At 53.3% G+C, this 26882-nt stretch overlaps 3 protein-coding genes across 4 annotated transcripts; 2 read left to right on the top strand and 1 right to left on the bottom strand.

Annotated features, from left to right (window-relative positions):
* Positions 1-3577: 3577 nt before the first annotated feature.
* TULP2 (TUB like protein 2) lies at positions 3578-9722 on the bottom strand. The gene is made up of 14 exons (XM_069103352.1): positions 9155-9722; positions 8802-8853; positions 8490-8616; positions 8262-8399; positions 7863-7979; positions 7631-7739; positions 7338-7480; positions 6810-6961; positions 5925-6197; positions 5221-5333; positions 4979-5093; positions 4794-4892; positions 4430-4601; positions 3578-3760 (listed from the first exon to the last, which is right to left on the bottom strand). The coding sequence occupies exons 1-14, from the start codon at positions 9187-9189 to the stop codon at positions 3627-3629; spliced, it is 1779 nt and encodes a 592-aa protein (XP_068959453.1). The 5' UTR covers positions 9190-9722; the 3' UTR covers positions 3578-3626.
* Positions 9723-10691: 969 nt separating this feature from the next.
* On the top strand, positions 10692-16274 carry NUCB1 (nucleobindin 1). The gene is made up of 13 exons (XM_069103354.1): positions 10692-10851; positions 11175-11308; positions 13057-13164; positions 13319-13451; positions 13536-13639; positions 13997-14182; positions 14352-14442; positions 14816-14874; positions 15019-15111; positions 15188-15283; positions 15497-15667; positions 15795-15888; positions 16149-16274. The coding sequence occupies exons 2-13, from the start codon at positions 11183-11185 to the stop codon at positions 16232-16234; spliced, it is 1347 nt and encodes a 448-aa protein (XP_068959455.1). The 5' UTR covers positions 10692-10851; positions 11175-11182; the 3' UTR covers positions 16235-16274.
* Positions 16275-18466: 2192 nt separating this feature from the next.
* Positions 18467-21563, top strand: DHDH (dihydrodiol dehydrogenase). 2 transcript variants are annotated; one of them, XM_069103367.1, is made up of 7 exons: positions 18467-18770; positions 19216-19327; positions 19604-19767; positions 19959-20211; positions 20336-20460; positions 20564-20720; positions 20848-21563. In XM_069103367.1, exons 1-7 carry the CDS (start codon positions 18675-18677, stop codon positions 20955-20957), a joined length of 1017 nt encoding a protein of 338 aa, XP_068959468.1. In that variant the 5' UTR covers positions 18467-18674; the 3' UTR covers positions 20958-21563. The 2 variants fall into 2 exon arrangements, with proteins under 2 accessions (XP_068959468.1, XP_068959470.1); XM_069103369.1 differs by having other exon boundaries at positions 19959-20064.
* The last annotated feature ends 5319 nt before the right edge of the window (positions 21564-26882 follow it).

Consider the following 26882-nt stretch of genomic DNA (forward strand, 5'->3'; position numbering starts at 1 on the left):
TTTGGAGGTATTGGAGGTAGTTCAGGATCACTGAACATGGGACCCAGGACAACCTTGATCCTTTTCCTCCTAATCTCACCATTCCCTCCCCCACCCTTTGGGTAGGGCTCAGCTCCCTCCTTGGTCCCTCTATTCTTTTTGCAGGACCTATTCTGGGATCATATCCAGCTAAGTGGGAAGGGATTCCTCAACATTCACTCTGATCTCTTTGATTTGTGTCTAATCCAAATCCCTTTCTTTCCTACTCATTCCAATCTTCCTTGGACCTTCAGATTTTTTTATCTGGAGCATCTCCCATCCGTCTCTGTGGAATGCCCCTGGACAGTTTAGTCCATTGGAAGCCCCCTGTCCTTCCCTCTGAACTCTTTAGCATATGCTTGCCTGAAATCTTGGGTGCATGTCAGACTCTTAGTTTTCTCTTCCTCTCTCAAACTCTAGGACACAGTGATCCTCCCCTTCCCTTCCCAGGGTTCCTATCATTTGCCTCCCTGCCAGCAGCCAGGCCCTCCCAGTTAGTGAGAATCAGACTCAGAGCAGAATTTCCCCTTGCTGGATTCTCTACTATGGCAGAATGAAATGGCCACTAAGGCAAGTCAAGAAGCAAGGTCCACTTTTGGCTGAGAGCGCCAGCAGGTGTCTCTCCCTCGTGCCACCTGCCAGTGACTCTTCTCTGTCCATTTTCTGCATCTTGAGGTGCCGATAGGAGATGAAAGTGTGGAGCTGGAATTGCTAAAGGAGGCATGAGACATAAAGGGGGCAGTTGTCAGAGATGCTCTGACGAGTCTTTCAAAAGACAGGATGTCATGGGGGATTCTCACTCTCCCTTCTTGGAATGGATTGACTTCCATCAGGAGGCAGAAACTGCTGGGAATGGGTCTGAGGACTTGCCCAAAGCAACCTTCCAAGGGACCCAACCACTGGTTTTAGCTGGCAAGAGTTTCAGCCTCTCCATTATTTAGCACAGTGCCTGGTGCAAGGTAGAACCTTAATAAATGCTTCTGGAGGAATTAGAAAGAACATTCCCAAGAACTGCAGTCAATCCTGCTGAGAGGGGAAGGAGACTCTGCCAGCAAAGGGGGTTCTACCATTCTTCCTATCTTTGCTGTCTAAGGCTGAGGATGCTTGAGAGCTCTCAGCAGTCCAATGTGCTTGGGAGCCTCTTGTCCCACTGGTGGAGGAGAGTGGCCATTGCAAGGTATAATGCCACATACAAGTGAAGTGCCCATCAGAAATTATACACCAAAGCCCCCTAAACCTGCTAGAAGGAGACTCCTACCAGGGTCCCTGGAAACCACCTATAACATAATAGTGAGGGAACGTTTCACCTGTGTTGCTAGAAACATACCCCAGATACAAGTCTGTTCTTGTTAGGTACCCAAGACTTTACTAGAAATGGTAGCCCTCCCTCCCGCCAACCACATTTTGTTGATTAGCAACACCTAGCTCTATAAAAGGATATCTTTCAGAAGATTCAATGCTGTCTTCCCTATTGGGGAGGCAGTCACTGGTTGGTTAATAAACACTCCTATCAAATTATAATTGGCTTTGCTGTCATGTCCATTTCACTTGGAGGTCCCACCGAGATTGCCTTTGGCACTGACTGACAGCTGGACCAGGCTCCCTGGATGGCCAGGAAAGCAATTTGCCTTATGGGTGTGGCCACCATAGATGTTCCTTGGCCCCAGGCTCATTTTGCTGGAAGGTACCTAAACAGCTATCTAGTCCAACTCCCTAATTTACAGATGAAGAAACTGATGCTGTGAGTGACTTGTCCAAGGTCACATAGGTAGTAAGCATCTGAGGTGGGACTCAGACCCAGCCCTTCTGTTTCACAGCATGGTGAAGCCTCTCTCCCCAGTCTGAGTCTCTGATGGGATTTCTCCAGTGTCTAAATTTCTCCAAAACTGTCGCGATGATCATATTGGCCAATACAGTCACTTTCTCTTTCATCACCAGAATGTCATATGAGTTTCATTTGATGACATAAAAATGGTGGCCATCACCCCCACATGTTCTTCAGATCCCATAGGCCTCTTTGGCATTAAGGACTTCGGACAACCGATGGAGATCTCAAGTCTGGGGCTTCGTTCATCAGACTTGGGATGGGCTGCCATTGGCTCTGTGTGGTCTCCCTCATGTGGATCGAGAGGTTCTGCACATGCAGATACTCTTCTGCATTCTTTCTTTTATTATTATTATTATTATTTGCCTTTTTTTGGAGGGCAATTGGGGTTAAGTGACTTGCCCAAAGTCACATGGCTAGTTTTTATATTGAGTGTCTGAGGTCGGATTTGAAGCCAGGTCCTCCTGACTCCAGGGCTGTTGCCCTATTCACTGCACTACCTAGCCGCCCTACATTCTTTCTTAAATGGTGGTTTAACTTTCCATTTTCCTCGCCCTAGACATCTACCCCTCACCACAGCCCCCCCACCCCATCCTTGAACTGTCTATGCTGAGGTTGCAGCTGTCCCTGAAGCTTGGGGAATAGTCCATTGCCAAGTACGTCAATGTCCACCACGGTAGCCCTGCAGGAGCTCCATGAGCCCCGGCTGGGTCTTGATGCTGATCATGGCCAGAGCTTGGGCATTGGTGGCCCTGTACGTCTGCCTGCCTCTCTCCTTCTCTTGCGCCGGGGTCTGGCCACCCACACAAGCCCACCAAGGTGCTTGTGCACCCCTTGTTCCAGTAGGCACAGGAGGGTTCCATGCCCGAGGCACGGGCAGAGGCACCCAGGTAGCCACTGGTCCTCAGATTTCCTCCTCCTGCTGTACAGTGTCTATTTCTGTTAGTGAATTTCTTCTCTGTGCCTGATGGTAACAGGGGGTTAGAGTCTGCATCCATGGCTGCGCCGTGGCCCAGTTGCATGGGGATTATGCCTATTGACAATCTCCCTCTTCTCCTACAACCTCTGCCAACATCTCTACCCATGTCTCTTGGGAGGATTACATCTTTAGGTCTTGCTCTAGTGAGCTCTCTCTTGTATCCCTGGGGCCTAGGGATCTTTCTGGGTCTCTGTCTTAGACAATATTTCTTCTCACTCTACTCCTCAATTTGGAAGGGGCAGGGGAGTCTGAATGGGGGCGGGTGACCCCAAGCTGGCCCAAATAACCAATGAGTGAAGCCATGGGGCTTTCCTAGGCTGTCATCTCTTCAATGCAAGCCTCAGTTTCTCACTCTATGTCTTTTTCCTTTAGTTGCCTTTCTCTGGAACCTGATACCCCTTACACCCTATTCCCAACCCATGCTGGCTTGGAGTCAGTAGACTTGGGTACCAACTCTGGCTCTGCCAACATTGTGGCCCTGAATAAGTCACTGCACCTGCCTGGGCCTCAGTTTCCTCTCTTGTAAAACAAGGGGATCCAGGACTAGGATTTTATGGATGAAATACTGGGGTGAGGTGGGGTGGGGGTGTGGAGGGATGGAAAATTCCCAAAAGGCACCTGTCTACCTGGGGATTGCTCATGGGCTGTCCTGCCCCAGGGCCTGAAGGGAAGTCAAATTTCTTTTTTCCTCCCTGCTCCAGAGGGTTTGGGAGGGCTGGACCAGGAAGAACAGGCTAGAAACACTTGGCAGGAGGGTAGCGCTTTATTGGGGTCCAGCCTCATGAGGCCGAGGGGTAGGGCGTGTCACTCACACGCTAGCTTCCCATCGAAGCTGGACAGGCAGATGGCGAAGGCCTGGAGGGCACAGAGGGGGAATCGATAATCCATTGTGAACGTGTCCGGGGCTACGCGACCGAACTGCAGTATGAGGTATTCAGCTGGAAGAGAGGAGAAGATGCTGTTTGACATGCGGCTCCATCCCAGCCAAAGGTACTACAACACCCAGCAGCCATCGGGGCCGCCTCCGAGCCCCGCAAATGAGGTCCTTGGCGGGCTCCACCGCAAGTTCTCCTGGGAGCTGTAGTCCAGTCCTCATCCATGCCCAAGGTCCCTGGGGGTGGGGTTGGGAAAGAGTGGCAGTGGGCCAGGGATCCCAGCTGGGAGCTGTGCTTCTGGGCACATCCCTGGTCAGGAATGATATCCAGGGTCTTTTCCTGTCACAGGGAATTTTGGCGCTAGCTCTCTCTCCAGTTCCATACACGGAATGCTTTCTCCTCATTCCCTTCTTGGATTCCTTCTAGTCTCAGACAAATCCCCACCTTCTGCAAGAAGCCTTTCCTGCTCCCCAATAACGCTAGTGTCTTCTCTGTTACTTATCTCCAATTTGTCCTGTCTATACTTTCTTTGTACTCAGTTGCTTGTATGCAGTCTTCTGCTTTGGACAGGGAGCTCATTGAGAGCTGGGGACTGATGGCCTTAGACCCATATTTGTTCTGCATTGACTGATATCGGACTACAAATTTTCGCAAAAGGCTGCCCACACCTGGAGGCCTGGCTCCCTTCCCACCCCACCCTTTCCTGTCTGGAGCCTTGACCCTGGGGCTCACGGTTGTCAGGGTGCACAATCTGGAAGTTTTTGATCGAGGCCCTAGTGACGCGCCCGTGGAAGTTGAGGATGTAGGCGCCAGTCTCATTGCTCCAGGATGGAGCCTTGTTCTGTAGAAGCACCAGGCCTTGACTGGCCCCTCGCTGCAGACGGTTCAGAAGGGATTCCTGCTCCTGGGGAAAGACAAGGACCAGCTTTGGGGACCTATGTCCCCAGTATCCAGTCTTGTTCTCAGGGCCCATGCCTGGTGTCCACCAGCTTGGACCTTGGGGCCCAATGGCTCAGGGCTTAGCGTCACCCTCAGGAGGCCAGGATTTTCCTTCCCCTTCCAGTCACTTCCCTCCCCTGCTTCAAGATTCACTCACATTCTGGGGCTGGACTTTGAGCCTTTGGTTCTGGGGATCAATGTCCGGGATGATGACTGTCATCTTCCGAGGTCCCCGGAATCCCAGCACATTGGTCTCCTGTAAGAAAGGACCAGTATTTTTGTCCATCACAATTTCTTCCCCCTCTTCTTCCAGCCCTCCTACCTTGCCAAACCAGCCCTCACATAGCACACAGCCCCCAGTTCCTCCCGGATTCGGGTAGATTCTGGCATGAAGGTTTTCCGCTCTGGGTTCACCCCGTTGTTGAAGATGGTGAATTTAGTGCCAAGGACGTTAGACCTGTCGGTAGGACAAGAACTCCGAGAGTCTGTGGGAACCTCAGCGAGCCCTTCTGCCCTCTGGCGCCTCTGCAGACCCAGGCACCCCTGTAGGGACTCAGGATTCCACCCTGGAGCCTGTGACCCACCTGACTTTGCCCACAAAGTTGTCTCCATCCCGAGACAGGTCCACGGGGTCCACGGAAATGAGGTAGTTGGAAGTCTTGCTCCTTTTCCTCTTGCGCCCAGCCAGGAGGAAATACTAGGAGTGGGGGGGTGGAGGTTCCAGTTATATATCTCAGGGTCTCCCCTTGCCACCCTCCACAGGCAGGTGTGAAGCTCCATTTTGGCCCCGGGGCGTTTGCGGACCAGCAATGGTGGGCGGGGATTGAGGGAGGCTAACTTGAAGGGGCTGGGCTGGGGTCCAAAGGTGAGGAGCAGCAAGGGACACCTCAAAGGCCCTTAAGGGGCCCGGTGGAATGCCTGGGTCAGGTGAGGGAAAGGCTAAGTATAGGGGAGGTTCCTGGGCTGGTATTTTGGATCACAGGGATAGGAATTCCAGGGTATGGGCACTGGCTCGGATTCCTTCCTAGGGCTTGGTGAACTGGAGGTCTTCCCCCATGAAGCAGAGGCCTCTTGGTACAAGGATTGGAGCCTGAGAAATCTTGTTGACCGAGGAAAGAATTCTGAATTTGGGGGTTTCTGCTCTTGGGTCCTTGAGGGGGGGAGGCAGGGACTCTTGAATTCAGGGCTCCAGGGACCACAATCTCTGCAGGAGGCCTGAAGAATGGGCAATCCTGGGAATGGGGACAAGGGATTCCAAAGTCCAGAGCGCAGGGCTGACAGGGCACACCTTCTTGCCGTTGGGACCCTCTAGGTAGAGGTAGTAGAAAGGGAAGATGCCCTTGTCCATGCCCCGCTTGTCTCGACTGATCCTGCACTGCACCATCCGGCTGCGAGGAGCGGGTTTCAGCACGTAGGCTTCCATGTCCTCGCCAGGCCTCGGGATGCATGCTTCGTGTAGGGCTTCCCAAGCTTTGTCGGCGTCCCCTGCCCCGTCCCCGCTGTCTTCAGAAGACTCCAGCGCCCTGGTCGCCGTCCCCGCCTCCACCTCCTCCTCCTCCTCCTGTGTGGCAGCCCAGGTGTGAGCCCCGCCTCGCGCGGATCGCCCTCCCATTGGCCGCCGAGCAGGCTCGCCCAGGCGTACCGCCCATCTATTGGCCAGCGGGGATTCGGCAGTCTCCCATTAACTACTGAGGAGTCCCAGATCGGATAAATTAAATGCTCCTCCCTGCGTCTTTCCAGGTGTCCCAGGCAAGTTACACAAAGGGGTGTAACTTACCCACAGACCGGTGTTATTACCTAACGTAACGCAGGCAGTTAGTGCCTGAGCAGGGTCTCGAATCCAGGCCTTTGGGTTCCGTGGCTGGCCTAGTATTCTTCCAGGTTGAAATCCACCTCCCCGCCTTGCCCTTTGGTGCCCAGGAATGCCAATCAGGCGCTCCCGGCGGCTGGGAGCTCTGCATTCCCAGCACCTGCCGGGACACACCCACTGTGCCCCACCCCCTCCAAACTAGCACTCTGCACCCTGATTCACCAGGAGTGCAAACGCCCCGCCTGGTCGGCCAGTTCCACGCAGTAACAAGCACTTCTTTATGGCGAGGCCCGCCCCGCCGGGCACATCCAGAGCTCTGATTGGTCCTTTCGTCCACCAGTCCCTCTTCAACTCTGAGCTGACCTTGCTGGACACCGAGTCACGGTGGTTCCGGCTTCGCTGTGAGGCGCTTTCCAGTCCTGAGTCCGGAGCTTCGTAGCTCCTGCTATCCTCACAGTCAGCTGCCGCCTCCTCCTCTTCCTCTGGGGGAAACGGAGGAGGAGGTGGTGACGGTCCTGGCAGGCTGGGACCCCTGGGAGTCCCCGGGGCACTGGGTTAGGGCATTCCAACTCCAGGGTCCCGGAGAAACAGTCTTGGAGGTCGCTGAGGGCTGGTACTCCTGGGTGCAAAGTAGGACCCAAGAACGTGATTGATGGAGGGCGGGAACCTCAAGCATCCACTGAGGTGGGAGCTGAAATTCCCGAGGCCAGAATTATTGGGGCTCATTATTTCTGCAGCGTTCTTCTATAGGAAGCTGGCAAAACAGAAGAGCTCCCTCTCTGGAGGCCTGGGGTCTCTGGGGGAGTCTTGGTGGCCCAAAGCCACGGGGCCTTAAGAGCAGTGGCGGAGGCATGACGTCGGGTGGGCGCGGCTGCTTGGTTTCTGGCTCACCTGTCTCCCTAGGCCTCCTCCTGTCTCTCAGGTCATTCTGGGATTCTTGGCTCCCGCCAAGGTTAGGCTCTCCTAGGTCCTCCTCAGCGGTCTGGTTTTTTGCAGGGCTTTCTAATTCTAAAAATCGAGAGAAAGAGAGGATAGGGAAAGGAAGTGGAGGGAGGGTAAGGAGGGAGAGGGGGAGGGGGAGAGAGAGGGAGAGGGAGAGGCAGAGGGAGGTCAGGTTCGGCCACAGCGGGGAGGGATGTTATTGCTCCTTCTGAGAGCGCCGGTTCTGAGCCTGCCCTTCCGCCCTGCGTTCCAAACCTTCCCGCATCTCCTCTGGCGTCCCCACTGTCTCTTCCTCTGTTTTGTGCGTTGGGGTCTTCGAAGGGCTGGTCTTCTGCAGAGTGTCCACTCTCCCTGAGGAGGTGGCCGTGAAAGACTGGGGGTGAGGTGTAACGAGTCATGGCGGCGGCCCCTTTCCGAATCCCGCGGTCCGGTTTAGGGCCGAGTTTCCCCACCCGCCAGAAAGCCCCTATTTACCTGGCCGCTGCCGAGCCGGCCATCCTCGGCGCCGGGTCCCAGGCAGCTCCTTGCTGAGAGACAGAGAGACCAGGGTGTCCTCTACCGAGACCTCCTCCAGTTCTGGGTCAGAGTTGTCTGTGGGCCCAGAGTGAGAGCTGAGGGCAAGCCCTTGGATCACTAGCCGATGGGGACCAAGGGAGGGGAGATCTGGGTCCTGAGGAAAAGAAGCCCGGGACAGGGTCTTCTGGTCCCCAAGGAGGTCGCGCTGCAGCCCGGGGACAGGGCCAGCTGGGCTCCCCAGGGACGAAGAATGGGAAAGTTAAAAAGGGATGAGGGGGAGCGGAGGAGCCTGCCACCCAAGAGTCAGGACAGGACTAGGGGGCACGAGGAGGCGAGGTCCGGGAGGGCTGTGTTTACCAGACCCTCCTAAGGCATGTCGAGGGGTGCTTTCGCTGCCACAGTCACCACCACAGTTAACGTTGCCCTGAATGCTGTGTGCTCCAGGGCGTAGGTGCGCCTCGGGCACGTTCTCCAGGAGGAAAGGGTTCCCGGGGCCTAGAGAACGACAGCGTGTCTGCCACAGGTCCCAGGCCAAAGCGCCATGCCTCGCTGGACGCCTCCCAGTGTCCTCTAACTAGTCCTCACCACTCTCCCGGTGGCCACGCTCCTCCCGTCGCCGGGGCCGCCGGGACCGCAGGAAAGCGTCGGGATTGGCCTGGACCATCAGTGGCTCCTGGCGCTTGCGCCGCTGCTTCTTCTCTAACAGGCGCCGCTGAGGGAGGCCCTCAGAATGCTTAGATATCCTCTAACCCCAAGGCTCCCACCTTGCCCTCCCCTTTCACAGAGGGGAAGTCAGAGGCCCAGAGAGGCATGGTGGCCCCTCCGAGGTCCCACAACAGGTAGAGGCACAGCTTTGGCGGGAATAGGGAACAGATATAAGGGGAGGGGCCTCAGTACCTGCTGCTCCAGCTTCTGCTGCCTCACAGCTGCAAGTTCGATGCAAAGACTCCTGAGGAGAGAGATACACGGGTCTAAAGCTGATTGGTCCTGGGCTCCCCCAACGTGTGTTCGGCCACCTCCCAAAGCCGAATTTATTCCAGGGAGATTACAAGGAAGAGAACTCTGCTCTGGGCACCCAAGATTCTCTTTACCCTGGGGATCCAGGGGTGTCCTCCCCCAGGATTGCCTTTCTCTAGCCTACTCCCTAGCTTCCTGCACCCCCAAATACACAGGGACCTAAGTTTGTGTTCTCCAGATTCCACCCCACTGCCACCTCCCTCCCACCCCCAGCAGAAATAGTCATAACTCACAAATCCTTCCTCCACAGGTCACTGTCCTGAGACATCCTAGTGATACAGGGATCAGGCCTTAGGATTTAGGCTCTCTGTTCTTGGGTTTTAGCCTCCCTCAGAGACCCAGGAATGTGACCCTCCAGTCTCAACCCCCCTCAGGAGGAGGTCTCAGCCCCCTTCTGGAAACAGGAGTGTGGCAGCAGACCCTCTCAGACATCAAGGAGCCAGGGCCTCTGCCTGCTCTGGAAGGTCCCTCACCTTCACTGCCACTGCTTTCTTCCTGCCCTCATTTGATTCCCTGGCTAATCTATTTCTAGTTTAGAAGGCTGTGATTAGGGATTGAGGACACAAAACTCCTGCTTTCTGCCTCTGCAGCTTGATGGGAAAGCCTTGGCTTCCAGCTTCCAGACCTATACCAGCTTCACAGCTTTGGCTCCTTCCTCCACCCAACAGTACAGTCCCTCACTCTTTCACTCCCTTTGTCTCTTTCTCTTTGTCCCTCAGACAATATGCCTTCCACCTTTGCACAGCAACAGTTTTCTCTCCTGACCTGGAAGGGAAATGGATGCTCCATGAGACATGAGAGGCTGGGGAACTGTCCTGGGGGGGGGAGGGGTGGAGGTGGGAGGAACTCATAGTTCCCTGCATGAACTGGAGCTCTAAGATTGAGATTTCTGAAGGTTAGGAACTCTGCCCCAAACTTTGAATATCTAAAGAGGCTAAGGCATGTGGGCCATGACAGCTGAATCCAAGAGGGGATTAGGACTGGGTGCCTCAGACTCCTGAGTCCTTAATACCCTAGGAACCCTCTGGCCTTGGGAAACTGAGTCCCACTGAGTGTGAGGACTGGGAGGAGAGAAATGTCAGGGTACCTGAAAGAAAGGAACAGGCAGTCTGGTCAGTTTCTCATCTGTCCTTCCTCCCCCATACCTGGTTTGCTCTGACTCCCAAGGCTAAGAAGGTCCCTGGTTGGGGGGCTAGGTGCTAGCTAGTTTTCCTGGTGCTCTGAGCCCCGGTGGGGCGGGACCCCTCCAGGACCAGCGCCTTCCCCCACCCCCCAGCCTCCTCCTCCTCCTCTTGGCCCCCACTACCAAGCTCCCTCGCGGCCTCTGAACTCGTCCCCTATCTGCTGCCTAGCACCTGACACAACGTTCCGGCTTGGAATTGGTACTTCTAGGTTCCTTAAAGGGCCCCAATCTCCACCATGTAGCCCCCTTGGCAACGTAAAACCAAATGTACTACAACTCCCAGGAAGACTGGCTGCGCAATAATTGATGGAAGGGCGAGTAAACCCATCGTGTGGCCAATTGTAGTTGCATGGCCATGTCCAAGTCTTCTATGGGCTTTCCCCTAATTAGGAAACTAGAAGGAGGCTGCTACTGGAACTCGGGAGAAGGGAGAAGGCAGGCTCTGTTGCTCTGTCTGTCTGTCTGTCTGTCTGTCTGTCTCTCTCTCTCTCTCTCTCTCTCTCTCTCTCTCTCTCTCATGGGCGGAGCCTGGCCATGTGACCCCACCACATAGGCCACATCGGCCACAGTGGCCCTTTCGATTGGCTAGTTTTGAGGCGGGGGCGGCACGAATAGAAAGTCTGGCAGCAAGGGAAGAAGCGGGAGGCTGACCTTTGGCAGCATCCGGGCCCTGAAACCCCCTACCCTGCTCCGCGCTTGAAAGTGCGGAGTACCTTCCCTCATCCCCCGACTCGTGCGGAGAGAGACGTAAGCATCCTGGGGGCAGGGGCTCCGTGGTCGCTGTGGAGGGAGGGTGGAAAACGAGGGAGGCCGAGGCTTTTCTGGCGGTGTGCGGGTGGGACCCGACTACATCTCCTAGCAACGCCCGGGATCCTCTGGATGGACCCCACTGAGGCTCTACCCCTAGTCCTCATGGGACTTGTAGTTTCTACACCTCCATCAGCTTTGGGTCGGCGGACTCTGTGGGGCACGTGGGGTCCGGAGATGCTGAAGCCGAAGCCGGGGTGAAGGAGAAGGAGCTTTGACCTCAGGCCCAGGCTCCCCTGATTCCGTCCACTTGTCTCGGGCAGCCCTTAACATGCTGCCCCGGGGGCTGTTTGCCTCTTTGCTGCTGCTGTTGCTGCCGATACCTGCCCAACAAGTTCCTCTGGATCGTCCTGAGTCCAAGAAGGATGAGGTGCCTCCTTCTCCTCCTGAGACTCAGGTGAGACATATTGCCCCGCCTATGTAGCTGGTGATGGTCGGAACTACAACTCCCAGCAGCCTTTGCAAAGCCCCCGGGCGCCTTGTTCTCGTAGAGTCTTCTGGGAGTTGGAGTCTTTCCGAGAGGGTCAGGCATGGGTGGTGGTCTATGGGAAAACCAGGAGCCCAAATAAGGTCCGAGGTCACCATGCCCGTGGGTCCCCCAGTGGCGGGCCTCGTGGTTCGTAACCACGGTAGCGACTTGGCCCACTTCTTGCGGGGAGCAGAGTCCATCCTTGGAAACTCTACCTAACTCCGTGTGCCTTAGCTTGGGACTGGCTAGGAGAGCTCTTGTGCCCCAGGGTCTGCTGGGAAAAGAAATTGACTCTTGTTGCCTGTAGTTTTCAGTGCCCTGCCTCCAGGTCAGGCTCTGTCCTCCATCCCGGGGGCTTACAATTTCCAGCGTGAAACAGCCTTTCCCCTTCTTGGAAGCCCTGCATCCCTCCAGCCCATGTCGAGGGCTCCTCTCCCCAGAGTAGTCTCCCAATAGCCTCCCAATCCCCGTTATGTTACACAGCATCTGCATTTCCCCTAACTCTCCCTTGTTCTCCAAGGAGAAAATGTTTGGTTTTGCCTTGGGGAGCCTGGTGCTTTCCTCCTGTCTGGCACCGAGTGGAATCATTGTATGTGGGCAGCTAGGTGGCACAGTGAATAGAGCACCCGCCCTGGAGTCGGGAGGACCTGAGTTTCAAATGCGACCTCAGACAGTTAACACAAAAACTAGCCTTGTGACCTTGGGCAAGTCACTTAACCCCAATTGCCCTCCAAAAAGCAAAAAAAAAAAAAAAAAAAAGAGAGAGAAGAAATGAAATGCTCTTTGGAGTTTTGGATTTCTGGGGAGGAACACCAAGAAATGGAGTAGGGTCCTGGACTGCTGAGTCTCAAGAGGGATGGCTATGAGGGAGTGTGTGGTAGGCATGGAGCATATAACTTGTGCAAAGTCCTGGAGGCAGAAGACAGACTAGAAAGCTTGGGCTGGATCATGGAATTTGTAAAGGAGAATGAGAGGGGTCTGGAAACATGCCATGAAAGGGTGGTGGGATTGTTTGTTTGTTTTCCTTTTGGAGGGCAATTGGGGTTAAGTAACTTGCCCAAGGTTACACGGCTAGTTTTTTTGTGTGTGGGTGTTAAGTGTCTGAGGCTGGAATTCATGTCCTCCTGACTCCCTGCTGGGACTTTACTCACTGTGACACCTAGCTGCCCCTTTTTTTGGCTTTTTAAAAAATTTTAGTTAATTTATTAATTTTTAGTGTTCAACATTCACTTCCGTAAGTTTTAAATTTTCACCCCCTCTCACCTCCCCAAGATGGCCTGCAATCTGATACAGGCTCTACATATACATTCCTACTAAATGCATTATCACATTAGTCATGTTGAATAGAAGGATTAGAATGAAAGGGAAGAACCATGAGAAAGAAAAAAACAAACAAAAATAAAGAAAAGAGCCTGCTTCACTCTTCATTGAAACTCCCATATTTCTTTCTCTGCATGTAACTGGCATTTTCCATCATGAGGCTTTGGGGAGTGTTTTAGCTTCTTGCATTGCTGAGAAAGGCTGAGTCTGTCTTGGTCAGTCACATGAAAGCTTTGAAAGCCAAGCAAGGGAGTCTGTGTTTGAATCTTGGAGGCAGTGAGTATCCCCTGAAGGCTTCCGAGCAGAGCAGTACCTGGGTCAGCCTTGGGTTTAAGGAGTCTGCCTTGTCTTCCTAGGACACAGGACTGTATTACCATCGCTACTTACAAGAAGTGATTCAGGTTCTAGAGACAGATGGACATTTCCGAGAGAAACTACAGGCTGCCAACGCAGAGGACATCAAGGTGGGGGGCAGGGACCCCTGAGGAGGGCCTGGCCCACTGAGTCTGTCCCAGTGTGTGGGCCCCTTTCTCCTGCTGTCCTGTTCCCCCTCCAGCTAGCTGCTTGCTAACTCCCTGTTGTGTTGACTGGGCCTCTCTGTGTCTCCCTGGGGTCCAGAGTGGGAAACTGAGTCGGGAGCTTGACTTTGTCAGTCACCACATTCGCACCAAGTTGGATGAACTCAAGCGGCAGGAGGTGTCACGCCTGCGAATGCTACTCAAGGCCAAGTTGGATGCTGCCCAGGAGCCTGGTAAGGCTTGGACCCTGTGGGAGGGCACATGAGTGCAGGGCCCTGAGGCTCAGCCTGAGCACAACCCTCTCTCCCTGGTCCCAGAGGTCCAGGTGGATCACCTGAGCCTTCTCAAGCAGTTTGAACACCTGGACCCTCAGAACCAGCATACATTTGAGGCCCGGGACCTGGAGCTGCTGATCCAGACGGTGAGGCTCATATCCAAGTTCCAGATTCTGGGGCGGGCTGAGGTTCTGGGCCTCTCAGACTCGCTGGATCACCTGGAGCCCCAGGAGCATTTTGAAGGAGCTGATGGGCTGGAACACTGAAGAACAAACCAGGCTGACCTTCCTGCCCAGCTCAGGCGGTATTTGCTCTCCTGACAGGGTACAAGGGCCAGGGCCAGGCAGGAAGTGGTTTGGCGCTGGGGCTGGGTGCAAGCCGCAGATCCTGGGTAGGTGGGGCAGTTGTAGAGGTCATATTTGGCTTTCAGCCTGAAGCCATGAAGAAGAGGGTGAGAGCATGAGGCGGCCTCACCCCCTTGACCTTCTGGGATGGGTCCCCAGGCCACTCGGGACCTGGCCCAGTATGACGCAGCCCACCACGAAGAGTTCAAGCGTTATGAGATGCTGAAGGAGCACGAACGGCGACGCTACTTGGACTCCCTGGGCGAGGAACAGCGGCTGGCGGAGGAGCGGAGGCTGCAGGAGCAGAAGCAGAGACACCGGCAGCACCCTCGGCTCAATGTGCCAGTGAGGGCCGGCCCCTGGGGATCAGCATCTTGGGCAGGGCTTGTGGGGATGGCCAACTGTTCCCAGCTCCCTCCACAGGCATCACTGGAAGGGACAGTCTGGGCTTGGCCTCAGTCCCTCCTGCCCCTGGCCTAGGCCCCAGGGCCCACTCTCTCCTTACAACCCACAGGGCAGCCAGGCCCAGCTGAAGGAGGTGTGGGAAGAGACTGATGGACTGGATCCCACTGAGTTCAACCCTAAGACCTTCTTTAGGCTACATGGTGAGTTCCTGGGTGGGTGAGGGTAGATGTCCATGAGGTGGCCTGGAGGCTGTGCAGGATGAGGTCCCTGGCCTGGTTCCCCAGCAGCTGCCACTGCTTTCCTGATGGTGGCCCAAAGAATGGGCCCCAGGACATGATTACTGTGGAGAGGCCTCCTGTGGTCTTATGCCTTCCACCCAAGTCTACACCAGAAGGGATCTGGAACCCTCTGTACCCTTCATGAGTTCTGCCCCAGCCTGACTGCCCTTCCCTCCTGTCCCGGGGCATGAGAGTGGAGACGCACCCACGTGCCCCCAGCCCACCCTGGAAGCCAGCTGCCAGCCTCGTCAGCCTCAGGCCTCCCTGACACCTGCCCCCTTCCTGCCTTGCCCAGACACAAACAGCGATGGCGTCCTGGATGAGCAGGAATTAGAGGCTCTCTTTACCAAGGAGGTGCGTGCTTTATGTTGCCCGGTGTCAGGCCTTCTGGCTGCTGCTTAGCACTGTCCTGGGCTCTTAGGAGGCAGGCACTAAAGGCTGCTGTCTTGGGTCCAGCCCCCTGACCTTCCTCCTTGCCCTCCCCCCGGCCCCCCACAGCTGGAGAAGGTATATGACCCCAAGAATGAAGACGACGACATGAGGGAGATGGAGGAAGAAAGGCTGAGGATGCGTGAGCACGTGATGAAGACAGTGAGACTGGGGAGCCCTGGGGAGGGGGCGTCCTGCAAGGGCCCCACCCCTGGCTCACAGCTAGCCTGCCCCTTAGGTGGACACCAACCAAGACCGCCTGGTGACCCTGGAGGAATTCCTGCTGGCCACACAGAGGAAGGAATTTGAAGAGGCTGCCCTGAAGGGCTGGGAGGTGAGTGAAAAGGGGGCACAGCTGGCTGCTCCCCTGGCACTCCCTTGGGCCTTACTGGCCCCCTGCTCTGTGGGCCTCTGTCCCCTCTCCCTGCCACTTGTGCTTGTTATGAGCACTGGAGCTCAGGGGCTGCTCCTGCGCTTGCCCACCAGGAGGCCTGGGTTGGGGGGGCCCAAGGAAGGGCTTGCTCTGCTTCACTCTGCCTCTCCCCAGACACTGGAGGAGCACCCAGCTTACACGGAGGAGGAATTGCGACGCTTTGAGGCAGAATTGGCGGCCAGAGAGGCCGAGCTGGCAGCCCAGGCTCAGCGGCTGAGCCAGGAGAGCAAGGCCCTGGACCACTCCCAGGGGCTGCTGGAGGTCCAGAAGAAGGAGCTGCAGCAGGTGCCTGGGCTGGCTCGGGTTGGCCGGGTTGGGCCTGGCTGGGCAGCTCCTTCCAGCTCCCTTTCCATATACATCCCTGGAGGAGCTTGGTGGGCCCCTGGACCACTCACCCCTGCCTCCCCTGCAGGCCGTCCTTCACATGGAGCAGAGGAAGCAGCAGCCATCCCCAGACCCACCAGCTCCAGGCCCTGATGGACAGCTCCTTTTCCAGCCCCATCCAGGTGCACCCTGACCCCTGGACTGACCCTTGCTCTCCCCCTCTCCTGGCCTCCTCCTGGTGCCTGGCTGGGCATGTTCCTGAGAGAACCAGAGCTAGGGGGTGGTGAAGACCCTGGTCTGTTGCTGCTCTGCCCCACAGCCTGATGGGAATTGGGATTTCTGAGGTTTCTTTGGTCAGCAGATGATCTGAGCCCCTGAGAGGACTGAGGCTGGGAGCCAAGATGTCTGGGTCCTTATTTTCTCTCTCCCCTGGTATTTATAGAGACAGGAGCCCAAGCAGAGCCAGCTGTGGAAAAGGAGGATCCAGCTCCAGTCCCAGATTCCCCTGTGCCTGATTCCCAGCACTAGTAATCCCCCGGGCCACCCAATAAAGACTTTCTGGGCACTATGACCGGACCTTGTATCTCTGTGCTAAAGCTTGGGGGAGGGGATGATGGTGATTCTAGGGGTGACCTTGGTACTTTGTCAAACTGTCTTGGTGTGCTTTTCCCTCCAGGTACTCTCCCCCCCACCACCTCCCTACTGTCAAATATACCCTTGGTCTCTCTGCCTGACTCTCTTTGTCCCTTTCTACCTGGCTGGCTGACTCTCTCTCTGGCTGGCTGGCTCACTGTCTCTGTCTGGCTAGCTCCCTCTGTCTCTGGCAGTCTCTGTTTCTCTAGCTGGCTGGTTGTCTGACTCTCTCTGGCTGTCTTTCTTTCTCTCTGGCTGGCTGGATCTCTGTCTCTCTCTGGCTACTAGCTCTGTATCTCTCTAGCTGCTGTCTCTTTCTGACTGGTTTTCTGTCTCTGCTTAGCTGACTCTCTGACTCTCTTTGGCTGAGTGGTTGGCTCTGTCTGTCTGTCTTTCTCAGAATGTAGCTGCAGGCCATTGTTTGGAAGCTTCCCTGCATTCTAAACAGGGACAAGGAAGACTGGGCATCGAAATCCGCCGGTGTGGGGGGGGGGGGGGGTGACATTCTGGGTTTGTCTGCCCACCAGTTTCTGTGCTTCTCTCAAGGTCTCTTGACTTTGAGGTGGTGAGCACCCTGTTCCTAGAGATCCTTATGCAGGGGCTACCCAGAAATTGGTCCCAGAGGTTGGCAGGGGTGTGACTTAACTTCAGATATAGGGCCCATCTATTCTGTGGTCTCAGATGCCCTGTTCTACAAGCATTTCAAGTTAAGCAGCATTGCTTGCCAGGCAGCAGGATGGTCTTGGCCCAGCTGAGCTGGAAGGTAGAGACGGATCCTGGGAGCACCGAGAGGCCTGGCCCAGGGTGAGGTAAAGGGGCAGAGAGCCAGGGAACCAAAGGACCTATAGGGCCTTCCAGAGGAAAGGTGACAGAAAACATGGCCAGGGGAGCACTGGGGGTCCCAACATCCCTGATGACCAAAGCATGTTTGGGGCAAAAGGGCATCCATCCAGTGGGAACTGTCCAGCAAGCAGATTGGATCTGGAAGCCCGGAGTAGAGGGAGAGCTTTGGGAGTCCTCTACAAGAAAGAGAGAGGGGTCACCTCCACTCCTGTCCCCTCAGAAAGGTGGTCCTGATGAAAGGGGCCCAGGTAAAGGGCCTGAGGGCCAGGATCAGGATTCTGGGAAAAGAGTCCCTTCAGCATTTGGACAGCAGGAGCTGAACCAAGGAAGGGGAAGGGGAGAAGAGGAGAGGAGGCCTGCCAGAGGAAGGAAGAGCCTCGGGAGGAGGAAGAAGCAGGGACTAGTGAGCCAAGGCTTTCAGAGCTGGGAAAAAGTCCAGGTAGTGTGGGGCCAAAGAAGAATCCGATTGTATTGGAATCCATCCACTCTCCCAGCGGCTGAGGTTTCTTGGACGATGGGCTGGCGAGACCAAGCAAAGTCCAAAGTGAAGAACCTGTATGGAAACCGTAAATGGGAGAGAGGAGGAGGAATGAGGCAGCAGCGGGAGGCGATCCGCCACCGTGTGTAATGGAAATGTAAATTTTAAAGATCTTTCCTGCCCCTAGGCTAATGTGCACCTGAAGCCTGGGGAGGGAGGCTTGTTTTTCAGTAGATACTTCTTGATTGGCCAGTGAGTCAATAAGGTTGTTACATTCTCTGAGCCAGGAGAAGGCTATATAAGCCCTGATGTGTAGCTTTGTCTTGGGACTCACTTTGAGAAGTGTTTTGTGATTTGATCTGAATTCTGGGAAGCCGTTGTTGAGAGTCGCCCGGCTTTGAAAAACCCAGAATGTGGAAACCCAGATGTTGACTGGGTATGGATGTAATGGTTGGACAGTTTGGAAATCTGTCTATTTGATGTTTCTGTCTTGATAATTATGCCTGTATACTTTGAGGTTCAGGGTGCTGACCTTTTCTCCTGAACAAGGTAAACGATATATGTCTGACTGATTAAAGTAAGCTTGTTAACCCATTTTGAGTTGCTTTCCTTTAACAAAGCAGATCCAAGAACCTGTGTGAGCAGGCACCCTGGGGACACTGGGGTGCTTGCTGCTACACCGTGGCAGGTGGAGGGGCTTCCGTGGAGGGCCAAGCCTCCTCATCAGGGAGCTTAGGCTGTGTGCAGCTCGCCAGGGCTCCCCGCCCCCGAGCTCCTGCGAATCTTCCTGGTTTGCTGAGCGTCTTTGACTCCCACTAATCTCTGTGAGTCTCTGGCCACGTGAGTCTTCCTGGCTCTCACTGTGCCAAGGGCGGGTTGAAGTGAAATCTGACCTTTGTTTTGGGGGAGTGGAGGTCAGGGTGAGATTCCAAAGGCCTGCAATGAGCAGCCCCAATAGACAGGGAAGGATGGACTGAGGAGGAGGAGTCCTGAAGCCGTGAGGGCACCGCAGAGATGGAGAAAGCTCTCCGCTGGGGAATACTGTCCGCGGGCCTCATCGCCCACGACTTCACCACTGCCCTGAGGAGCCTGCCGCGCTCTGAGCATCAGGTCCCGCCGCCTCCCGCCGCCACAGGGGAAGCCTAGCGCCCCAACGGAGTGGGTTGAGGGAGGCTGGGACTGGGGGTCGGCTCTGGCGTTGAGTTCAGAAGGAGGGTGGATTCGGGCACTCCCCGGTCCCTTTGAGGCCAGACCCGGAGCTGGGAAGGGGGCTTGGGAGTCACTGAGAGACGGGGCTGGGGGAAGGGAGCCGGGGTGGGCTGTGGCCTTGAGGTCAGAGGGAGGCTGGGGGGTCGAGGGTGCCCGGGTCCCATAGAGGCCAGAGGTGGAGCTGGGGAGGGGGCTCTGGGCTCACTGAGTATAGATGAGGGTGGGGGAAGGGATCCGGGGTCGGCTCTGTGGTCTAATTCGCCCGGAAGCTGTGGCCGGGGTGACCAGGACCCCTAGGGAGCGCCGCTGGGTCCGAGTGGGCTCTTAATCGGGTCTGTGGACATAGGTAGTAGCCGTGGCCGCCAGAGACCTAGCCCGGGCTCAGGATTTCGCCAGAAAGCACGAAATCCCCAAGTCTTATGGCTCCTACACGGAACTGACGAAGGACCCAGAAGTGGGTGAGTCCTGACCCAAGGGAGGACTAGGGAGTGGGGGAGGGAGAGCAGCGGAGCGGGACTTGGAAGGAGGAGGAGGGTGCGGGGGGGGGGGGGGAGAGAGCCACCGGGGGGGGCGGGGGGGGGGGGGGGGGGGGGGCGGGGGGGGGGGCTCCGCCCCCGAGACGGTCCTGAGGCAGCGGCGCCCTCTCACAAAGGACCGTCCCGGGGGCGGAGCCTTCTCCGCGCGTGGGCGGGGCCTCCAGTAGGCCCTGCCCCTCAGCTTTTCCCTGTCCTCAGACGTGGTGTACGTTGCCGTTCAGCACCCGCAGCACCTGGGCGCCGTCCTGCAGTGCCTGGCCGCGAGCAAGCCGGTCCTGTGTGAGAAGCCTCTCGGGGTCACGGCCGCCGAGGTCCGGGAGATGGTGGCGGCCGCGCGGGCCCGCGGCCTCTTCCTGATGGAGGTGGGAGCAGCGCCCCCGTGTGGCGGAGGTCCGGAAGGACTCCCCTCCCAGGGAGCAGCTGGGGGGGGGGGAGAGGAGGGCCCCCTTTGGAGCGCAGCGGGGGTGCGGGGTGAAGTGCCTGGGGGGCCCCGGGCTCTTCCCCGAGCCCTGGGCCGCAGCGGCCTCTCTTCCCCGCTCCGCTCTCCCTCCAGGCCATCTGGACGCGGTTCTTCCCCGCCGCCGAGACGCTGCGGTCTCTGCTATGCCAGGGCGCCCTCGGGGAGCTGCGGGTGGTCCGCATGGACTTCGGCATAGATGGTAGCAACTTGGATCGTATGACGGACAGGGCGCAGGCAGGGGGCGGGCTCCTGGACCTGGGCATCTACTGCGTCCAGTTCATCTCCACGGTGGCCGGGGGCCAGCGGCCTGAAAAGATCCACGCCGTGGGCCTGCTCCATGGGAAGGGTAGGGGAAGGATGGGGGGGGCGGGGCGAGGCTTCCCCTAACCTTGGCTGCTGGGTGCCAGTGAGAGGTTAAAGTGTGAGGAGCAAGCTGACCTCCCCGACTGACCACTGGCCTGTCCTGCTAGGCGTGGATGACACAGTGACGGCCATCCTGCAGTACCCTGGCGGACTCCAGGCCTCCTTCAGCTGTAGCATCACCACGGAGCTGTCCAACTCATTGTCAGTGTATGGAACCAAGGGCAAGGCAGAGGTGAGAGGACCCTGGCCTGAGGGTCACCAGGGGGCCGAGGCCTGGGACAGCTGGGGGAAGATGCATGTGTGACCCCTTGCCTTTGGTCACTCTCTCCTCCCAGATCCCTTCCACCATGTGGTGCCCCACGGAGCTGGTAGTGAATGGGAAGAAAACTGAGTTCCCTTTGCCCAAGGTGGCAGATGCCGAGACATTCAATTACCTCAATTCCATTGGCATGGTCTACGAGGCCCAGCATGTGCGGCAGTGTCTGCTGCAGGGTGAGCTCCACAAGCCCTGGGGAGGGCAAAGGCAAGGGCCTCTAGTGGGGTCCCTGACACCCCCACTTCCTGGGGCATGCTGGGACAGCCACACTTGCCCTGCTCACAATCCTCCTTCATTCCCTAGGTTTGAAGGAGAGTCCTGTAATGCCCCTGGCAGAGAGTGAGCTCTTGGCAGACATCCTGGAGGAAGCAAGGAGGCAGATTGGGCTCAGGTTCCTCCAAGACAGAACCTAAGCTTCCAAACTGTTGCCCAATGAAGAAATCCCTGCCCAGCAGCTTGTCACCCACATTCCTGCTCTTCAACTTGGTACTGAAAGTTCTGGTCCAAAGTTCTGGCCCTGCCCCAATCTTTGTTGTGATCTATTCCTGCCCTTCTAGAATCAAGAGAATCCCACTTCATTGGGTCTCAGCATTGAGTCTCCTTCCACTTTACACAGGGGCAAATTGAGTCCCAGAGAAAAGGAGGGTGACCCTCTAGCTCTATGGTTCCAGGACTAATACATTGCACAATAGAATAGGGGCTGTTAAGTGGAATGGACCCAGCTTGGACCCAGAGTTTGAGTCTCTGCTCTCCTGCTTCTGCATTTAGGCAGTTCTTTCCCATCCCAACCTTTCTGGGCCTCAGTTTCCTCATCTGTAAGGGGAAGGAATTGCTATGGCTATGACTAGAATTCCTAACTAAATAAAAGAGAACAGCAGTGGATTGCTGGAGGCAGCTCTGGCACTCGAGAAATCTGGAAATGCTACAAATCAGGACTTGATTTATTATTTGCTTGATTGTACCAATCAAATGATGATGAAAATATTATTAATCAACATTAAACAGTTACATATCCTTTTTTTCCCCCCTGGAGAGCCTTTTGTTTAATGTTTATAAGCAGACCAGCAGAAGATAAAATCCTCAGTATAGATTACATTAAATTGAAAAGCTGTTGAATAGACATCAGTTTAGTTAAAGTAAGAAAAGAATCCATTAAGTGGATTTGCCTCCGGTGTCTCTAAGAGAAGTCTGACATCCAGGATACATAGAGAGTTGATTCTTTCATGTATGGGTTGGGTTAGGTGGTGACTGGCTGAGGGTGTTTCCTGATTCTGTGATTCTGTCATACAAACAAATACCAGAAAACAAGAGCCAGTCCCCAGTAGATTAAGTAGACAGAATACAAAATGGAAGTTTTTGAAATAAATACAATCAACAACCAAACAATTGATAACAAGAAATACAGATGAAGACAACTCTTAATATTTCACCTCAGGCTGGCAAAGATGACAGCCCAAAATGGTAATGATTGAAATGTCTTTGAGAAGACAGGTACCCTAATGCATTGTTAGTGGCATTGGCTGAATTGATGGAGCCATTCTGGAAAATATTTTGGAATTCTACTAAGATCAGTCATCTCTACCTGCCTTTTGGCCAGTGATCATAAGCATTGTTAGGCAATACACCAAGAAGATCAAAGACAGAGGGAAAACACCCAGATGTTAAAAAATATATATAGCAGTCCTTTTCCTAGCAGAAAAGAACTAGAAAGAAACTAAGTGCCACTCAATTGGAGAAAGGTTCTCTATGGAGAAGGGAAGAATTTATGACCAAATGAGATAAAGAACTTTATGAAATGCAAAAGGGGTAATTTTTATTACATTGCTTAAAGAAATTTTTGCACAAACAAAGCCAATGCAACCAAGATGAGAAGGAAAGTAGAAATCTGGAAAATAATTTTTACAGTCAGTGTTTCTAAAAAAAGCTTCATTTCTAAAATATATAGAGAACTGAGTCAAATTTATAAGAATTCAAGTCTTTCCCCAATTGATAAATGGTCAAAAGATATTAACAGGCAGTTTTCAAATGAAGAATTTAAAGCTATTATAAAAAATGTTCTAAATCACTATTGATTAGAGAGATGCAAATTTAAACAACCTTGAGGTACCACCTCATATCTATCAGACTGTATGATATGACAGAAAAAAATGGTAAATTTTTTTAGAAGATGTAGGAAAATTGGAACACTCATGCATTAGTTGGTGGAGTTGTGAACTGATCAGCCATTCTGGAGAGCAATTTGGAACTATTCACAAACAGCTATAAAACTGCATATCCAATAATACCGCTACTAGGTCTTTATCCCAAAGAAATCATAAAAAGGGAAAAGGACCTATATATTCAAAAATATTGATAGCAGCCTTTTTTGTTGTTTTAACAAAGAATTGGAAATTGAGGGGATGCTCATTCATTGGGAAATGACTGCACAAGTTGTGGTATATGTTTGTAATGGAATACTGTTGTGCTATAAGAAATGACAAACAGGATGATTTCAGCAAAGCCTGGAAATATTTACAAGAACTGATTTCTGATTGAAGTGAACAGAACCAGGGGAAACATTGTATATAGCAACAGGAACATTGTTTGATGATCAATTATGATAGACTTGACTATTGTCAGCAAGACATTGATGTAAGACAATTTCAAAAGAGTCATGATGGAAACTGCTATCCACATCCAGAGAAAGAACTATGGAATTGAATGAAGATTGAAGCATGCTATTTTCACTTTTTTCTTTCTTATTTCCATTTTGTTCTGATTTTCCTTTCACAAAATGACTAATGTGGGAATATGTGTAATATGTTTGTACATATATAACTAATATAAAATTGCTGTCTTGGGGAGGGAGAAAAATTTGGATCTCAGAATCTTATAAAAATGAATGTTGAAAACTATCTTTCCATGTAATTGGAAAGTATAAAATACTTTCAAGTGGGGGAAAAAAACCAGATTGCATGTGAATGTATTGAGGAATTCATATAGCATTTAATATTTGCAAAGTGTTTATGTTATTTCATGATCCCAACAACCCTGCAAGATAGGTACCATTTCCCCCATTTTATAGATGAGACCCTGAGTCAGGCAGAGGCTAAGTGAATTACCTAAGGTCACACAGCTGGTAAGTGTTGGGAGGGGAGGTGGAGGGAGGTGAGAAGTGATTGGGAGCCAGGCATGGGAGGTAGTCATTGCAGAAATATAGAAATGGGAGCCTGGAGGGTCTGTTTAATATTTCTAGAAAGGTAGGTTGGAGTCAGGTTGTGAAGGGCTTTAAATACAAAACAGTGGGTTTCATATTTGACCCTAGACAGACTAGGGAGTCCATGGAGTTGACTGAGCAGGGGACTGAGTCAGACCTGAGCTTGGGGAATGTCACTGATAGTGAAGCTATTTCCTGGTTCTTGGTGTGGACTCCAAATGTGGAATAAGACACACCTTCAGGCTAGTGTGTGGGTTTCTTCTCTTGACATCTGGGTCGATCACAAGAGCATTTTCTTGGGTACTGGTGAGTCTTTGGGATTCTGGCATGATGTAAAGGGAAAGAACATCAAACCCCTAGGGAAAGAAAGAAAGGTAAATGCAGTGCTTTGTCCTCAAGGAGCACACAGTCTGATGGGGAGACAAGCAGACAAGTATGTAGAAACAAAATATGTGTCTGTATACTTTACCGTCGACTTCACAGAGTTTGAGCTAAGAAAGACAGACAAAACTAGGTTGTGTCCGTGTTTTTAATTTCTCTCTAAAATGGTAACATGCCTTTTATGGGAGTTACAGTCTAGAACAGGTTCCATCTGGGGGTACAGAGTTATATGCCCTTTGAAGAATAGGTTCCCAAGGAGTGTCAATCAGCTCTGATTGCTCAGTACCATGGGAGTTGGGCTCTATTAAAATGAGGGTCTTGGGGCATGGAACTGAGGTCACTTAATCTTTGTCAAAGACACATCAATTTCCATTATCTCCAGTCCTGACAATAGGGAGGAGTCAACAATACCTCCATCTTCATATATTTGTGTATGTGTATGTTTTATGAGTAGTATGGATACTTCATTCATAGATGTGTGTTTGCGTGTGTTTTTTTTTATCATGTCCAACTCTTTGTGACCCCTCTGTGCTTTTCTTTTTTAAAAAATATTTTAGTTTTTTTTATTTTTATTTTTTATTTAGCTTTTTGGAGGGCAGTTGGGGTTAAGTGACTTGCCCAAGGTCACACAGCTAGTTTTGTGTGTGTGTGTGTGTGTGTGTGTTAAGTGTCTGAGGTCGGATTTGAATTCAGGTCCTCCTGACTCCAGGGCTGGTGCTCTATTCACTGCACCACCTAGTGCCTAGTGCCTCCCTTGTGTGCTTTTCTTAACAAAGAATTTGGTGTCGTTTGTTACTTCCTGTTCCTGCTCATTTTATAGATGAGGAAACTGAGGCAAACAGAATGAAGTGACTTGCCCAGGGTCACACAGCTAGAAAGTGTCTTAGGCCTGATGTAAGCTCAGGGAGATAAGTTATCCTGACTCCAGTCCCAGAACTCTGTGCACTATGGTGCCATCTAGTGCCCAATAACACGTTATACTTCTTACTGAATTTGGTCTCAACAGATCCCACTCTCTCCCTCCCTCTCTCTCTCTTTCTCTCTCTCTCTGAAACACACACACACACACACACACACACACACACACACACACACACACACTCTCTCTCTCTCACACACACACACCTCTCTCCTTCCCTTCCTCCCTCCCCCACTCTTTCTCTCTCTCACACACACCCCTCTTTCTCTTACACATACATACACACCCCTCTCTCCCTCTCTTCTCATCTTGGAGAAGGCCTCCTGCAGTAGGTGCCCCCCCACTTCCTCTCTGCTCCCTCTCTTCTCCAGTCTGGTTTCTGACCTAATCATTCAGCCCAAACTGCTCTTTCTAAAATGACTAGAATTCTTGTCTAGTCCAATGGCCATTTCTCCATCCTCATCCTTCTTGGCCTTTCTCCAGCCTTTGACATGGTCAATTCCCCTCTCTCCCAGTTCTTTCATCTGCTCACACCTTAGTCTTCTCTGCTGGATCTTCAACCAGGTCACACCCACTAAGTGTGGCTGTTCCTCAGGGCTCTGTTCTGGGCCCACTTCTCCTTTGGTGACCTCATCAGCTCCCATGGATTCGGTGACCATCTCTCTGCTGTTCGTGCTGAGATCTATCTGGTCAGCCCTGGCCTTTCTCCTAACCTCTGGTTGCCTTGCTGCATTGGACAGCTGGCTGTCCCATAGAAATCGTAAATCCAAAATGTCCCAGACTGAACTCATTGTCTTTCACCCCAGATTCTCCCCTCTCCCTAACTTTCTCATAATTTGGGCAGATACCACCACACAAGCAGCCACCCAGATTCATGATCCAAGTGACAGCTTAGACTTCTCATTCTCTCTTCTCACCCCTCTCCAATCTATTGCCAAGGCCTATTCACTAAGATCTCTTGCTTAGGACGCTCTCTTCTCTGAGGGTGCCACCATCCTGACACTGGCCCTCATCATCTCACAACTAGACAATTGCAATAGCCTTATTGAGGTGGGGTCTACCTGCCACAAGTTTCTCCCTATTCCAGCCCATCCTCTGCTCAGTTGTCAATGAAATCTTTCTAAAACATAGCTCTGACCATGTCACCCTCCCTCAGTCAACTCCAGTGGCTCCCTATTACTTCCTAGATCAAATACAAACTCCTTGGGCATTCAGAGCCCTTCAAAACTGGGTCCCCCCCTTACCTTTCTGATCCCTACACTTGCTCTTCAGTCCAGAGACACTGGCCTCCTGGCTCTTCCTGAACAATACATTCCATCTCCTGACTCCAGGCATTTTCCCTGCTTGGATTACTGCCTCTGTGCTTCCCTGGCTTCCTCAAGTCCCCACTAAAATCTTACATTCTGTAGGAGACCTCTCAGACCCCTGTTTAATGCCAGCACCTTCACTCCTTGATGGTTCCCCATTTATCCTCCCTGAATAGTGTTTGTAGATGCTGTCTCTCCCCCCCCTTAAATTGGGGGTCCCTGGAGAGCAGAGAGACTGTACTGTGTATAGTAGGTGCTTAATAAATCCTTTTTGACCAACGACAAGATAAATCAGAAATAATTCACAGAGGCAAGGCAATAGCAATGAGCTGGTTCAGGAAAGGCTTCCCGTAGAAGGTGGACATTTAGCAGGGACCAGAGAAAGCCAGGGAAGCCAGAAAGGAGGCCGGGTTGATGCAAGTCAGAGTTCTAGTGGAGGGCAGCCAGATTAAACACTCAGGGCATCTAGTGCAAGGAAAAGCAAGGAATGAGCTCTGCAAATGATTGGATAAAATGGAGAGGAAGCACCCAGTGG

This window comes from Petaurus breviceps, unplaced genomic scaffold (genome assembly GCF_028583685.1).
Source record: "Petaurus breviceps papuanus isolate PSGF00001 unplaced genomic scaffold, PetGlider_PUasm1.0 577, whole genome shotgun sequence".
NCBI lineage: Eukaryota > Metazoa > Chordata > Mammalia > Diprotodontia > Petauridae > Petaurus > Petaurus breviceps.